The sequence below is a fragment of the Nuphar pumila genome, chromosome 13 (assembly GCF_984573655.1).
Source record: "Nuphar pumila chromosome 13, dmNupPumi1.hap1.1, whole genome shotgun sequence".
Taxonomy (NCBI): domain Eukaryota; kingdom Viridiplantae; phylum Streptophyta; class Magnoliopsida; order Nymphaeales; family Nymphaeaceae; genus Nuphar; species Nuphar pumila.
This window is the reverse complement of record NC_143261.1, coordinates 49,698,306-49,714,697: the sequence shown is the minus strand read 5'-3', so window position 1 is coordinate 49,714,697 and position 16,392 is coordinate 49,698,306. Positions and strand designations below refer to the sequence as shown.

At 38.5% G+C, this 16,392-nt stretch overlaps 1 protein-coding gene and 1 pseudogene across 4 annotated transcripts in view; one reads left to right on the top strand and one right to left on the bottom strand.

Annotated features, from left to right (window-relative positions):
- LOC149818331 (uncharacterized) overlaps positions 1–7,456 on the bottom strand; it is a 51,937-nt gene extending 44,481 nt beyond the window's left edge. For 2 of the 3 annotated variants that reach the window (XM_089985631.1, XM_089985634.1), the window contains exons 1-3: positions 7,377–7,456; positions 7,035–7,088; positions 6,866–6,935 (exon numbers count right to left, since the gene is read on the bottom strand). In XM_089985631.1, coding sequence (XP_089841757.1) covers positions 6,866–6,935; positions 7,035–7,082 — 118 coding nt within the window. In that variant the 5' untranslated portion in view covers positions 7,083–7,088; positions 7,377–7,456. Of the gene's footprint in view, positions 1–6,865; positions 6,936–7,034; positions 7,089–7,155; positions 7,206–7,376 lie in introns of those variants that run through there. The other variant, XM_089985632.1, reaches the window with a different exon arrangement.
- Positions 7,457–10,164: 2,708 nt separating this feature from the next.
- The window catches only part of LOC149818330 (putative amino acid permease 7), a 33,364-nt pseudogene continuing 27,136 nt past the window's right edge, over positions 10,165–16,392 (top strand). Inside the window, exons 1-3 of the transcript XR_016427343.1 lie at positions 10,165–10,270; positions 10,344–10,429; positions 10,545–10,764. The product of XR_016427343.1 is annotated as a putative amino acid permease 7 (transcript). The remainder of the gene's footprint in view (positions 10,271–10,343; positions 10,430–10,544; positions 10,765–16,392) is intronic.

Genomic DNA, 16,392 nt, shown 5'->3' with positions numbered 1-16,392 from the left:
TTAGTGGTCATCCCAGATGAGTGTTCAGCCAAAGAGTTGTGGCAGATATTAGCTCGGACTTATTCACAGATTTCAGAAGCCAGGATTTTGCATTTAAAGAGAGAATTTCAGCTCGTAAAGAAAGAGAGTTTATCAATTACATAGTACATGAACAAAATCAAGAGTATCACAGATCAACTAGCCATGGTGGGTTGCGTAATTCCTGACAAAAAAAAGGTTCAACAGGCACTGAATGGTCTGGGATCTGACTACCACATGTTAGTCACCTCTCTTCTATGCCTTCCTACATTACCTAGTTTTGAAGACCTACGGGCTAAGCTACTGCAATATGAAGTCACCATTAGAAGTGAGGAGATGGCCCTGAATTCCAACAAGCATGAGATACTTGTCACAGGAATAGCATCAGGGCGAGGACGTGTGAGTTTTCGAGGTGGACGTGGTCACGAAAGAGGTAACAAAGGAGGGCGTGGGTTACTTCCCACACCCAACATGTCATCTAACTCGTATCCAGAGAACCAATATTCTAGAAATATACCGACATGTTTTCAGTGTAATAAAAGGAGGCACATTAAAGCAAATTCCTGGCATAATTCGCAAAACAAAGGCAAATTTAGTGGTGTTGGGCCTTCTACTAGAGGACAAGCAGGGGACGACCCTAAAGGTGATTAAAAGAAAAATGTGAAGAATCTCCTGATTTTTGCTCTTTCAGAGTTGAGCTTTAAACAAACTGAGCAGGGGACTTGGTATATTGACTCCGGGGTTGTTGCACATGTGACAGGTGATGTTGGTAAGATTTTGAAACCCATACCTTATCGTGGTAAATTTAGTATTAAAACTGGAGATGGTGCTCTTCATCCTATCTCTCATGTTGAAAATATTTCCCTTCCACTCCTCGACTCCACATTACCTTTATCTGATGTTTAGCATTCTCCTAGCATTGTTAAAAACATTGTTTCTGTTTCTTAACTTATTGATGATACTAATTCTTCTATCAAATTTACTCATTCTTCTGTATGTGTCAAGGACCTTCTCACGAAGAAGACGCTCGTTGAAGGAGAACGACAGGAAAACATGTATGTCTTCAAGGAGTCTCTTCCAGTTCGTGATGCATCACTCAATTCACAAATAGTTCGTCCAGTGTCACTCAAAAATTGTTTGTCTATCTCAATGTAATAAGCCAGAGATTTGGCATCGTCGTCTTGGTCATTGCAATCATTCATTTATTGAGAAGCTTGTGTCCAGAGGTCTTGTTCCGAAGTCTAGTTTGAATGTTGAGGCTGATTTTCATCTTTGTTCCAGTTGTCAATTATGTAAGAGTCATGTTCTTCCATTTCGTTCAATAAATCAAAGAGCTTCTGTGCCTTTTGAAATTGTTTATTCTGATGTCTGGGGACCTACCCCGCAGCCTTCTTTATCGGACAGACATTATTTGTTACCTTCATTGACAGTTACTCCAGGTACACCTGGATTTATTTTATGAAACATAAATCTGAAGTTTTCAAACTTTTCTGCTCATTCTGTGCTTTAGTTGGTAATCAATTTTCAACTAAAATTCAATATTTTCATTGTGACAGTGGAGGAGAGTATTTATCGAAGGAATTTACTAAATTCCTCCAAGATAATAGAATAGGTCGTCGAATATCTTGTTCACACACACCACAACAAAATGGTGTGGCGGAAAGAAAACACCGGCACATTGTAGAAAGTGCACTGAGTATGTTACATGACACTCATATTCCTTTAAATCTATGTCACAGGGATTCGGCTAGCAGGGTGCCGCACCCACGTCGACGCGACTCGGCACGGGTGCGGGTGCGGCACCGGGTGCGGTCAACCCAACCCTGGGTGCGTTGACCGCACCTAGGGTCATTTTTGTCCTATTTTTTGGATTTTTTTTTGAAAAAAAAAATTACCCTATGAAATGTGTTACGGAATTTAAAAAAAAATCTTTGGGGGGGGGGGGGCACTGCCCCCCTATAACCCCCCGCCATGGGCGGCCCCCCTGGACCCCCGCCCGCTGACCGCGCAGCGGGACCCACACCGGGGGGAGCCCCCGGACCCCCCTTCCTGCAAGGGCAAAAACAATTAATCAGGCTCCACAACTCATCACTTTCATCTTTGGGGACAACCATATAAGATAAAAAAAATGGTAAAAAGTAAGTTGGGCATAAATGTCATGGACCTTAACAGCTACCATACATTCATACATATATATTATACATGATATATACATACATATATATATATTACATTTTTGCCCCTACCGCACCCCTGCACCCAGGTTTTTTGGAAGTGCCGAATCCCCGCACCCGCGCCCGCACCCATGTGACATAGCTTTAAATTTATGGACGGAAGTTTTTCATTCAGCTGTCTATGTCATAAATCGACTGCCAATGAAATTGCTAGCAGACCAATACCCTTATTTTACACTCTTTGGGATTCATCCTGACTATAATGAGTTGCGTGTGTTTGGTTGTATATGTTATGTTCACATTGACAGTTCTCAATGTCATAAGTTTGAGCACAGGGCATGCAGGTGCAAGTTTGTTGGATATGTTAATCAGTATAGAGGATATCGGTGTTATGACCCCACTACCAGTCGCATTAGAGTTTCACGAAATGTAGTGTTTGATGAGACTCATATTGCTGATTCAAGAAGTACAGAGGGGCACAGTAAGGATGCTGAAAGTTATCAGTCATGGCTTGTTGTTGAGGTGTTTGATCAAATGGCGACGCATGACGTACCCTCATGTCACACTCTATCTGCAGAACGTCATAGTACAAATGTATACCCAGAAAAGGAAAGGTCGGCAAACACACAAGATATTACTATGCATGTTGTTTCAGATATTACAAAGTTTCAAGGGATTACTTATGTGCGGTGCAACAAAGGCAATGCTTAGCGACCGATTGGGCAACCCAGGAGGCCAGAGAGGATTTGCCATCCTATTGAAAGATGGGTAAGTTATAACAACTTCTCTACAAACTTACAACTGTTCATTTCTCATATTGAAAAGCATGATGAACCTATCAGTTTCTCACAAGCATCCATGTCAATCAAATGGGTTGAGGCCATGAATGAGGAAATGAAAGCTTTCCATGAGTGTGGAACTTGAGAGATTGTTCCTAGACCATCAAACAAGAATGTTGTAGGATCTAAATGAGTCTATAAAATCAAGTATAAACCCGATGGATCCATTGAACACTATAAGGCAAGGCTAGTAGCAAAAGGGTTCACTCAAGAATACGGGCAAGATTATGATGAAACTTTCAGTCCTGTGATTAAGATGAGAACCATTCGATTAGTTTGGTCCTTATCAGTTCAGTATGGATGGACTTTAAGCCAACTTGATGTCAAAAATGCATTTTTGCATGGCAATCTCAAAGAAGAGGTGTATATGGAGCAACCCTCTGGTTATACAGAACATAGCCCCAACACAGATGTTTGCAAGCTATGAAGAGCTATTTATGGGCTAAAACAAGCCTCCCGCTTATGGTTTGATAGTTTCTTTGTTGAAATTCAGAGACATGGGTTCGTTCGATCTCATCTTGATCATTCGCTCTTTATTTTTCGAGATCGTCAGGTACGCACCTTGATTCTTATATATGTGGACGATATTATTCTTACTGGAAACTCTGATGAAAACATCGAAGCTACCAAGATTTTGCTAAGTCGCCGGTTTAAAATGAAAGATTTGGGGGTTTTGCATTATTTCTTGGGGGTTTAGGTGGATAGACAGGATGAAGCCATGTCACTAACCCAACACAATATATACTTTAGACCTATTGGACAAGGCAGGCATGAAAGATTGTAAACCACTATCCACTCCTAGTGTCCTCAATCATAAACTCGATTCTCAGGATGGGGAAGTATATGAAGATTCCAAGCAATATCGGAGTCTTGTGGGTATGCTTCAATAACTCACCTTTACTAGACCCGACATTGTATATGCAGTGAATCAAGTCTCTCAATTCATGCATGACCCACGAACAGAGCATATGAATGTTGTCAAGAGAATCCTTCGATATTTAAAAAGAACTCTTGGAGATGGTCTAGTTTATCATCAGTCCAAGTTCAAAGGGGAACAATATCGACTGGATGTATACATAGATGCGGATTGGGCTGGAGATCCAAATGACAGGCGATCGGTTTCTAGATATTGTGTCTTTCTTGATGGTAACTTGATAGCATGGAGTAACAAGAAACAACGTGCAATTGCACGATCTTGTACTGAAGCTGAATATCGATCTATGACGATTGCTACAACAGAGGCCACATGGCTGAGACATCTTTTGACTGAAGTCGGAGAATCTATTCTACCCACCACTCTCTTGTGTGACAATCAGAGTGCCATACAGATTGCCTTTAATCCTATTCACCATAGCCGCACAAAGCATATAGAGATTGATCAACATTTCATTCGACAAAAGATAAAAGATAGAGAAGTTGATCCTGCTTATGTTCCTATGGCTGATCAAGTGGCATATTTGTTCACTAAGGGTCTTACCAGTATGCGTTTTTGGTTCTTGAAGAACAAATTGTCCATGGTACAAAACCATGCACAACTTGAGGGAGAGTATTGAGAATGAAGTCTAACGGGTCTAGTTCTAGACCCAAATGTTTTCTTTATATGATATTTACAAGTTGATGTTATCAGATCTAGGTCGACAGACCCGATTCAGTTTGTACCTTATATAACTCTAAATATAGGGCATGATATCTCATAAGAGAATCGTGCCAGCCATTGAGGTCTCTTCTTCCCCTCTGCAGCTTATGAAAGACTCGTGCGAGATACGTGATGAACCAAAGGTGTGTGACTTCTTATAGTTTCATGTGTTATGATTTTTTTATTATTTTTGCTATTTTTCTCTGATTTTTTTGAATTTTTTGAATTTTTTTATTAAAAAATTACGATACAATATGATCCGGTGTCATTATGGGCCCGACCTATATGGTTACGATACGATACATACAACCTTGGTTCAAACTGCAAGGATAGGCAGAAAAAAAAAAGCCTAAATATATTACAACATTGTCATATCTCATTTTTTCCAAAAATAACATTTTGAATTTTTTATATTTGCCCGCATCATTTCCTTAATATGTTCAATAATGTTGTGAGATTGCAAGTTATTCCCAACATCACTGCTTCTAACTAAACACCTACATGAAAAGACAATTTCCTTGACTCTTTATTCAAAAACTGCTAATTTTGGATGAACCTCTTCTTATTTGCACAACAATGCTCTTTTGCATTATGCCTTTCAATAGGTTCATTCACCTAACTTCCACCTAGATAGGTAGAAGTAGAAGCATCAACCTATTTCCTTTGGTATCAAAGCCATATTTATATATCCTAACAAGTGGAAAAGGATTATGTCATGTTCCTAGTCATATGTTAATTCTTGGGTAATGCCCATGTTCTTGAGATGATTGTCATCTCCTTGTAATTTCTTCTTGTCAATTTTCCAATAATTATTCATTCCTCCTAACCAATGGACCAAGCGACATAGTTCAGAATCAGATGACACATTCAGCAAACCCTGTTCTGGAGCTTTACTTTGCATTTATAAAAGCATGAGCATCCCAAAATATTAGCAAATGGTTTGCCTCTGTTTATTTTTATAAAATAACCATGTTTAATGTCATCATTTTCTATAGCTACTATTATCTTGTAATATAGGGTTGGGAATGAGACAAGCAGCCTGTGGCTTGTCCAATTCAGCTCATTGAAAGATCTCATGAAAGGGGCTCAATTAGCCAAAGCCACGAGCTGATCGTTTCCATTGAAGAGAAGCAAATGAAACACTTCCATAAAAAATCTTGTAAAATTTAGAATGAAGTTTTCATTCTGGACGTGCCAGATCATGAATTAGTAACTGCATCCAATCTCCAAAAAAGTCCCAATTGTTTCGAACTTTCTATTTTTGGAATGAGATATTTATGGAATCCCCACAAAGATGATCAATATATATAGACACATAGATCCATGGATTCATACATCTAGATTGGAAAATAATCAATAGAAAAAGAAAGAATTGGAATTGATCATTTCTCGAAACAAATGAAAAGAAGTCAAGCTGAGAATGAGCAAAGGGTGCACGACTTTGCGTAAGCTTCTTAAACATATATTATATATTTCCACAAGATTCTTATGTCATGCACAATGTAGTAGAGCATTTGAATGGAGTACGTGGTTTGAAAATGGATCGTCCAGCATGTTGATTCCTATTACTAACAATGCTAAAAAATACAATACTTATGAGTCCAACTTGAGATCTACTTGTTGGCTCGGCTTGTCATGACTTGAAGCTCGGATCAGCACCAACAGCTGAGTCTGATCCCTATTTGGGTTTGACCCAAATGAACAAGGTTGAATAGGCCAAGCTCGGCCTATGCAATCCTAACACGACCACCAAGAGCACTCGACACTACTATGAACGGATACCAACTCACTAACACCATCCAGTTTGTTCAAAAACAATCAAAACCACCTAGTTCCTGTCAACACCTGATGGCAACAAAGACTCAGTAGACCAGACAGTTGCATGAACTGACTCGGGCAACTCAAGCAAGCTGGTTGCAACTTGACAGCACAGCAATCCGCCAAAATTAGACTAAATCAGTCACATTTCACAAGCAGCTCTCAAGTTAACACCCAAATCACCGCAGATTTCTCACATGAGTCTGGATTTTAATTAATGATAGACTCCAAAGCAACCAAAAATAGAGAAATGGCAACGTAAAACCACTCTTAAGAAACAATGGATTTCATTGATTCAAACTCACCAAATTCAATCGACCATCAATGAAGGCATCAACCAAGAAAACAATGAAACATAAATTTGGCAGATGGGTTATTACCAGATACATAATTCAGGAATTTGGTGTTCTGCACCTGATTGAATTGTTCCAATTTGGAAAACCTCCTTTTCTGAGCAACCACCACCAATCGAGAGAATCATATGAAAAAAAGAACCAATCCCATTCAAAAAAAGATAAATAACAAATGAAGATAAGGAGAGGGACGAACCTTCAGTTTCTGATACTTGTCGTAAAGCTTCGAGTATACCACCTCCATCCCCACCTGCAGAGAGAGAGAGAGAGGTTACATTAGCAAAATAAACAGAGGGAGAACCAGGGAGATCACCCACATCACCAATTTGAGAAACTGTGGAGAGAGAGAGAGAGAGAGCATCAAGTCTCTGTACAACAAGAGCGAGATAATAGTTCCCAAAAAGGAGAAAAGTCGCAACAAAATTAGGGATTCTCTTTTTTCCCAGGGTTAGGGTTTTCCCTAAAAAACGGTGAAAGAAAGCTGCGGAGGAAAACAGATTCTGCAAAGAATAAGAAGAGAGGAGCCACGGCCGCTTACCGTCTCAGGGGTATTGTCGTCACCGTCTCAGGGGTATTGTCGTCACGAAAACTTAGCGCCGGTGCTCCTCTCGATCTGCCTCTCTCACCCACCCCTTCTGCAAGGAAACGGAAAGCCACCAAAATTTCAAATTTTAGGAAAGAAAAAGTCCTTCCTGCTCTCGCTCTTTTTTCATTATGTCGTTCCTGTCCTTTGCTTTGCAGACTTGCAGACCTTGCGGTGTGAGGAAACAGGTTTTTTCGAGTCTGTCTCGGACTCGAAGTTCCGATTCACGCGTTTCGTTATTTTACTGCTTAGGACTTACACAGTGAATCTGGATCGGGTCGCCGCTGTGAATATGCTTGGGTAATTCAGGTTGGATGTGGGATGGATTCATTCTTAGCCTGATATTGTATCCAATATTTGAATTTTGAAGAGCAGGACCTGTTTTGAATTTGGATCTATGTTGGGTATCACAGTGGAGTCCAAAGTAGATTATGATTAGGGGTGGAGATAGGTTCGGGTACCCGATGAGCTTCCAGGTTCGGGCTGTGTTTTGCAGGTCGGGCCCTGTCTAGCCTGATTAGCTAAGCAGGGCTAAATTGGGCATGTTGCAACATAAAAATACATAGGCTTGACAAAGGCTGACCTGTTTAGCCAAACGGGCCTAAAGGGTCTGGCCCAAGCTCAACCCGAACTCAATTATAAGCAGGTCAGGCTAGTGTCGGGACAGGGTTTGGGTTGTCCATGTTAAACCTTATAAGACACCTATCAAGCCAGGCCGAGCTGACTTCATGCCCACCCCTAGTGGCGCAACTGGGTCAAGTAGACCCAACCCAACCCGACCTGACATCCGGAACTGATTATACCCAATCAGACCTGATTTTAGTAGACCCATGGGTTCAATTCGGGTCCAGAATATAGACCTGTAATGAAAATGGGTTGGGTCTTGGGTATTGAAAATGAAGACCCAAACCCATTTGGACCTGACCTGTCTTTTATACCCGACGCAAATGGTTTCCCATATTTTAAAACCGAACCAACCCGATTATATACTCAAACCCATTTTATTCTTGAAGGAACCTGAACCTGCTTCATACCCAAACAGACCCGAACCCGAAACAATTATGTAACCAAACCCATTTTATAATGAGTTAGTACAAGGAAATAACTAGAATAATTGGTCAATATTATATTATATAAGCAATTAAATATTTAAAGGTAATAAACTTAGAATTAATAGGCATTTCTTTTAGTAATCAAAACTCGAATTCATTTTTTTTGTAGATAATTCCTATTGCCCTTCAGTAGAAACTGTCGGGTTGAAGTGAAGCCCAATTCTAAAGAATAGTACTCAAGAACTCATCGAATTTAATTATATAATTAATTAATTTGATATCCGAGGAAATGAAGTCCCATCCCTCCCCCCCATCAAATTTCAAATCCATGGCACTTTCTTCTATATCTCATAAAAGTGAGGATCTCAAATCCTAAGTGGCCTCATACTTGAGATCTAATGTTGGCAAAACCCTGGATTTTACTGCCACACCAGCAGCATGCATGTGTGCCATTTGCATTATGCTCGTATCTTATTGGAAACCTCATTTAATGTTGTTTTACAAGATAGCACTAGTGTCTCTATGGGAGATGCATATGAGGGAACTTTAAAGTTCGATGAACGATTGCTCTTTTGTCAGGATCATTCACATTCAGATACGATCGGTCCAAATAGTTGTGTAAAGTGAGATGATTCATGGTGGCTGGCAAGGGATTAATAGTATATGAACAAAGAAATTTTGGATCAAGAAACTGGTGATAACAAACCATGCATCTTCCAGAAAAGAAGGTCAAAGGCTGATATGACTGGTAATGAAAGTAAGGTTTATGGTAAAACAATGATCTCTCTCTAACAGTATATACTTTTCAATATTCTTATGTTTACAATTCATGTTGATACTAACATTATACATATATCACAAGTACTTACCTGTTTATTATTTACGCAAGGATACATAATATCTAATCTTTTTCTACTTAGCTTTTTATTTGTTAATAATGTTGTTTGTGATATTTCTTGTACTTGGTACGTTCAGATGATCATAGTTCACCAATGGAAATTGTATGAAAAAGTGTATGATCGAATTCAATTTGCTTTATTTTCTATTGACAATTTTCAGTCATACAACTAGGTTTTACTAAGATGCCAACTGCAACTTAGATGCGTCTTGTAAGTTTTGGAACAACCAATTTTGTCCATGTTGTTTCTTATGAAACCAGTTTAGCTAAACAAGATCTATGCAAACACAGTTCACAATCTACATTGTGGCACAGTTTATTACAATATCTGGGATTGAAATCATGTCGTGATCCTAGATTCCAATTCTGTGGTTATGTAACCTAGCTTGGTTTTTAAAGGAAAAATAAGTCACGTGTGTTTTCTTTTTTACTATATTTTGCAAAATTAAAAACCAAGTTGAACCCATATACGCTAGTTCCTGTTTTTTTTTTTTGCAATTTAATTTTCTATGCAATTTTTTATCTATTTTTTAAATGAAAACATCATTTTATTAGTAATATCTTCATTCTTTCTTGAATTTCTGTCATTTGACACATCGCTAACTGTAGGTCAACCTAATTAACAAAAAGGTGTCTGGGACCAAAACAAGGCCCCACAGGGGGCAGTTTCTATTTATGGGTTTATAAGAATAAAGCCCAAAAGGGTAATGGGAAAAATTGGAAATTCCCAAAGAGGAAAAAGGTGGGGTCTATCTAGGGCTGAGATTCATCATGAATCAGTTAACGGTGTACGCCGAGAGCGAAAGCCAAACAGGGTTCTCTCTGACTACCACCAAACCAAACCTTCTTACCAGACAACCATAAAGCTTCAGCTAACATAAAAGAATCTATCTGATTCTGTAAGTATCTAACAATTATATTTCCATACTTCTCTCACACAGAGATTTTTATTAACCAAAAGCAAAAAGACAGAGAAAGTGCAGGCATGGAAGAAGATACCCAGGTGCCATTACTCACTGTATCATCATTGCCAGATGATTGGCATATAGAGAAAACAGGTGAAATTCCAAGCACACCAAAATTTTGGATCTCTCTCTCTCTGATTTCATTGATTCTTTACATTATTTTCTGCTGATTCCTCTGAAACCATGGTGGTTCTTTTTTTGTTGGTAGGGGATTTTTGGAGTGCAACAGCTCACATAATCACTGCAGTGATAGGCTCAGGGGTGCTATCATTGGCATGGAGTGTGGCTCAGCTTGGATGGATTGCTGGCCTTTGCAGGAATCACTGTGGTGTCTTCATGGTTGCTTGCTGATTTCTACAGATCACCTCACCCGGAGACGGGGCCCATCATCAACCACACCTATATTGAATCTGTAAGACTAAACTTAGGTCAGTCATTCTTTTTTTTTTCTTTCTTTTCCTTAGATTTCATAACAAGGTTATGCCTTAGTTTGTGCTTCTAAGCATAGATACAGGATTAAAATTCATGTTGGTTGTTGCATACTTTTGTCATTTTTGCAGAAATTTGGTGATTAAGTTTATGGTTTAAGGTTGAGAATGTAATGGCATTGGAGTCGTCATTTTGGAGATGAATGGTAGTTGAGAGGGGACTCCAGAGGAAAGCGGATCCTATGATGGCTTGGGAGCGTTTACAACCACACAAACCACCCCTCAAGTGAGGGGTGGTTTGTGTGGTTGTAAACGCTCAGCGTTTTACAGGATCGGCTCCCACTCTAGAGAGGTAGGCTCACTTGCAATGTCATTGCATACTTCTAGTATACTGCTGCTAGGGGTGCACACTAGTCAGGCTCGAGCTGTGCTTAAGTTCAAAAAGCTCATTCTAAGCTCGGCTCGGGCTCCAGCAGAGCTGATTTTGTGTGCAAAGGACGAGATTCAAACTCACTCCTCCCACACAAATGCCTAATGCCCTAACCACTTGGGTGAAGTCACCTTTTGAGATTTTTATTCCACAAAAATTATACATATGGTATAAAGCTTGTCATTATGACTGCATTAACCAAGCTTGATGAGTTTAATGAGTTTCAAAGCTTGATCAAGCTCGGGTCGTTTATGTTTAACAAGCCTGAGCTTTTGTTCAAGCTCGACTCATTTACTTACTTGGATGAGTCCGAGCCGGCTCGTTGTGCACCCCTAAACTGCTGCATAAATGCGCCTGATCACCCGCCATCTTTGGTAAACAACCCGTCAGCTGTGGGGGCTCAACAGCATGTGGTGGGTGATCAGGTTCTGCAGCATACTTGAAGTGTATAATCACATTGACTATAGGAGTTACCTCTTGTAGCACTGACTGCGGCCCATCTGCCACCGTCCAATCCAGAGATCAATGGTCAATATTGGAGTTCTCATTAAGTGCTTTCACCAAGCACAGATGATTGCGTGTACGTTTCATTTTCCAGTTGGAAAGATGGTGGCCGTTGGTTTCTGAATTGGGCGGTTTAAGATGTGGTTGGTTACATCTTTCTTGGATCATGGATTTGCATTTTGGGTTTAGACAGGGCTGTCATTGGGCTGGAACCAGGCCCATGCCACGGATTCTATTTGACAATATTTAAAACTACGGGTGCCAGTGGATCGAATATGGGGCCCAGGTAACTGTAGCGTGGTTTGGGTTTGTGCTATGTTGAGTTGAGGAACTGGAGTCCGGACCCAACTTGTATAATTTAACGAATGCTTAAAATATGCATTTCACTTAAAAATACATACAAAATGCCGGGGTAGAGTTTGGGTCGGTTTAGATAATATTCAGGTTGGCAATTTTACACCCATATCCTTAAATTCGGATATGTCCCGGGTCAAACTGCCAACACTCGTCCGACCCATTGATATCCCTGGATGCCTTTCATCCATATGATGAACGGCAACCCAAACACCATGGGGTCTCAAAAAAAAAATCAGAGCCATTCATGTTCTAGATGAACGGCATCTAAAGCACAAAAAAATGAGTGACTGGAAAATAAGAGAAAATGGCGGTGTTTACCCAGGTGGTATCCCATGTGGTAAGCGGGGACCTGTGCCAAGCTGGCAGCCCAGGTTCGAATCCCTCTGCCACATGGGGCTTAAGAGATATCTGGTAGGGATCTACCTAACCCCAGCTGGACTTTAAGAAAAAAATGGCTGTGTTTGGGTCACTTTCTTCAAGGTGTCCTATAACCATTTTTCTCTCTATGTTGTGAATTTTAGGAACAAAGAGGGAATGGGTCTGTGGAGTGCTTCAGCAAGTCAACATGTTTGGGGTGGGGATAGCATACGAGAGGGTGGTGTATGTTCCCCCCCGATGATTCACTGAATCCCACGTTTGTGTTCGGGGCTTTGAATGAGCACCACCTATACAAGCACATGGGACTCGTATTCCCGTGTATGTTGACATAACTTTGCATCGGACTCTGGTGTTGTTGCAAAGACTTAAGTACCCTTTCTTGCTATTCTTCTCATAAAGTGATGGTTTGAGAAAATGACAAAAATGCCCTTCATTCAAAAAAGAAAAAACAAACCGTTCAAAAAAAGGACAAACATGTCCTCCATCCAGAAAGTCGAGGATGATGTTGACTCTTCAAAGTCTTCTTCTTCTTTCTCTATTCAAAAAAGGACAAACATGTCCTCCATCCAGAAAGTCGAGGATGATGTTGATTCTTCAAAGTCTTCTTCTTTTTTCTCCGTAAAACACTGTAAAAACCCCCCTCTCTCTCTAGAGAAGAAATCAAGGGAGGCAAAGAGTTCTCCCTAGAGAAGACCATGAACATCAACCCTCGCACTCTCTCTCCCTTCTCTCTCTACTTTTGTGCACATCCAACAGACGATCCTACATTGTTCCATCAAACACCGACTGACCTGCACACTAACTGTAGCATCGTTCAACTTGAAGAGTTGATATGTATAGAAGAATACAAAGATGTTTCTCGGATTCATTGGAACCTGTTATTTCTTTTTGAATGTACAGTTGACTCTTATCATTTTCAGTTGTTTTTTAGATTGTACTTTCAATTCTAGTGTATTTTAAATCCATCTATATATATGTAATTGAAGCTCATTTCGATCTGAAATTTTTACTGCAAATTCATTCATATGTCTTTATGCTCTCCACCAAAAATCAGATCATTCTGAGTTTGTTTGATCCACTTTAAAAATTGAGGTTCAGAACCTGTTATTTTGCACCGTCAGGATTTTAGCAGAATCAGGACCAACTTGCGGGAGTGATTTCTCCCTAACCAGAGATAATCTTTTCAATCTGTAAAAAGGGTTGTTTTTTAAATTGAATCTAGTTTGTCCATATTAAATTTCAGCGATTTATATGATGTTTTCATACCATTTTTGGGTCAAAATCCACAACCCTATCACCCTGTGTCATTTTAACGGCTCAAATTTTGATCCATTTTGTCATAATTTTATTTCCCTAATGAGAGATCATTTTTCAATTTCGTAAAACAGGTTCTCTTTGTTTATGTGTCTAATTCATCTCTGTAAATTTTCAGAATTTTTCATGATTAATTGCTATTTTATTTTGATTTAATGCCAGAACCCTGTATCTAGATTTTGTAAATGTTCTTATTTTGGCCCCCATATCATGACTGTTGTAGCCCTCCTTCAACAAATCGCTAATTGATTGATAATATTCTTCAGCAAATCATTGTTATGATTTTTTTGGGTCTCTAATGTGTCCCTACTATGATTTGTAATGTTTTCGGGTCTCCAATGACCCCTATAATGATTTATAGTGTTGTCCAGTCTTTTAACAACGATTTGTAGTATTTTCGGGTCTCCAACGACCCCTACAACGATTTATAGTATTGTCTAGTCTTTTAACTACGATTTGTAGTATTTTTGGGTCTTCAACGACCCCTACAACGATTTATAATATTGTCCGGTCTTTTAACTACGATTTATAGTATTTTCGGGTCTCCAACGACCCCTACAACGATTTATAGTGTTGTTTAGTCTTTTAACTACGATTTATAGTGTTTTCGGGTCTCTAACGAGACCCACAGTGATTTATTGTGTTGTTGGACTTCGCTATAGTGATTTGTAGTGTTTTCCGCTAAACACTACAGCGATTTGCGATACAAATCGTTGTATATCGCTACCAAAATTAGAACCAACTTGTCAGGGCCCTATCTCCCTAACCAGAAATCGGATTTCAAATTCGTAAAAAATGGTGTCTTTGTTATGAAGTCTAGTTTATTCGTATAAATTTTCAGCCATTTATATGGTTATTTGATACTCCATTTGGATAAAAAATAAGACCCCTATCAGTTTGCCTTATTTGAATGACACAATTTTTAGTTTATTTTGTAAGAGTCATATCTCCCTAAAGGAAGATCATTTTCCAAATCCGTAAAAAGGGTTTTCTTCTTTTATGTGTCTAGTTTATATCTGGAAAATTCCATAACTTTCTATACTTATTTGATATTTCAAACCTGTTAAAAATCGAGACTAATTACAGAATTTTAAATTCTGTAACAGGTTCATTTCCTGTTTGGAAACAATGACTTCTCGAAGTCGCCATTTTCAAACCAAAATTGATTTTTCAATTATATAAATTGGGTTGGTTTTTTGATTGAGTTAAAAAACTTCTCCCTCAAATTTGGGAGAAATCAGGTCTGTTTAGCCTCTGCAACATCCAGTTTACTCAAACCTGTCTGTTAAAATCCAATTTTCTGTTTCTGAAATTAATGCTCTGATGTTTTGGTTATAACTCTAGTTTCAAAAATAATTTTGATATTTTATAAAAAGGGAGTGCTTCCTTGCTGAGCTGTGAGTCCATGAATTCATTTTAAGCTAAACTTCGATTGTTTAAGACTCTCATCTATCTAAAAATGATCTTTCAAATGCTTTTACAAAATCATGCATCATATATGTTTATTTTGTTTAATTTTCTTTATCTCTGAGGCAAGAAAGGTTAATTTTGGATGTATTCTTCAATTTTTCAATAATTGAGGAAAAATCCATAAAGGCTTGCACTTATTTCTACCAAGTTTTCTCATTTTGCAAGATTTTCTTTTTTTGTTATTTCTTTTTTAATTGTTGTATCAATTCAAATGTTGTAATAAATCAATTAATGATAAGTTTACTTTATGCTTAGATTAGAATGAATGAGCATGTAGTTTAATTTTTCATTTTTCATAATCAATATGTTGTATTTTTATTTTCATTTTCAATAACACTATGGTGAAACACGAATGACACAAGCACAATTCTAATAAAAGGTGATTAAATCCTAAGTTGATGATACCAAATTTTGGGTCAAAAACCACAACCCTGTCAGCACAACAGGGTGACAAGTTGGTATTCTGCAAATCGCTATAGCGATTTATAGTGTTTTTGAATCTCACTATAACGATTTGTAGTGTCTTCTACAAATCACTATAGCGATTTATAGTGTTATTCAGTAAGCAAATCGCTGTAAATCGCTACCCGAATTAGAACCAACTTGTTAAAATTTATAATTGTTTATACATATTTGATATTTTAAATTTGTTAAAATTCAAGATTGGTTACAAATTAATCTTATTTAACCATGATTAAACAAAATAGTTTCAGTTTTTTATATATTTGAAATATCAAATAAATATATAAAGTTATAAAAATTTTCAGATATAAACTAAAAAATTGAAGCAAAAAAACCCTTTTTACAGATTTGAAAAATGATCTTCCGTTGAGAAGATATGACTCTTGCAAAATGAACTAAAAACGTAAGCAAGTCAAATGATATAGAGTGTGACAGGGTCTTGGTTTTTGACCAAAAATAGGTATGAAATAACCATAAAAATTGCTGAAAATTGACAGGAATAAACTAGACTCAATAAGAAAGACACCATTTTTACGGATTTGAAATCTGGTCTCCGGTTAGGAAGATACGCCCCCAACAAGTTGGTCTTGATTCAAATAGCGATTTACGCGTGACGACTATAGCGATTTGTAGTGTTAATCGCTATAGTCATCACGCGTAAATCGCTATTTGAATCAAGACCAACTTGTCGGGGGCGTATCTCCCTAACCGGA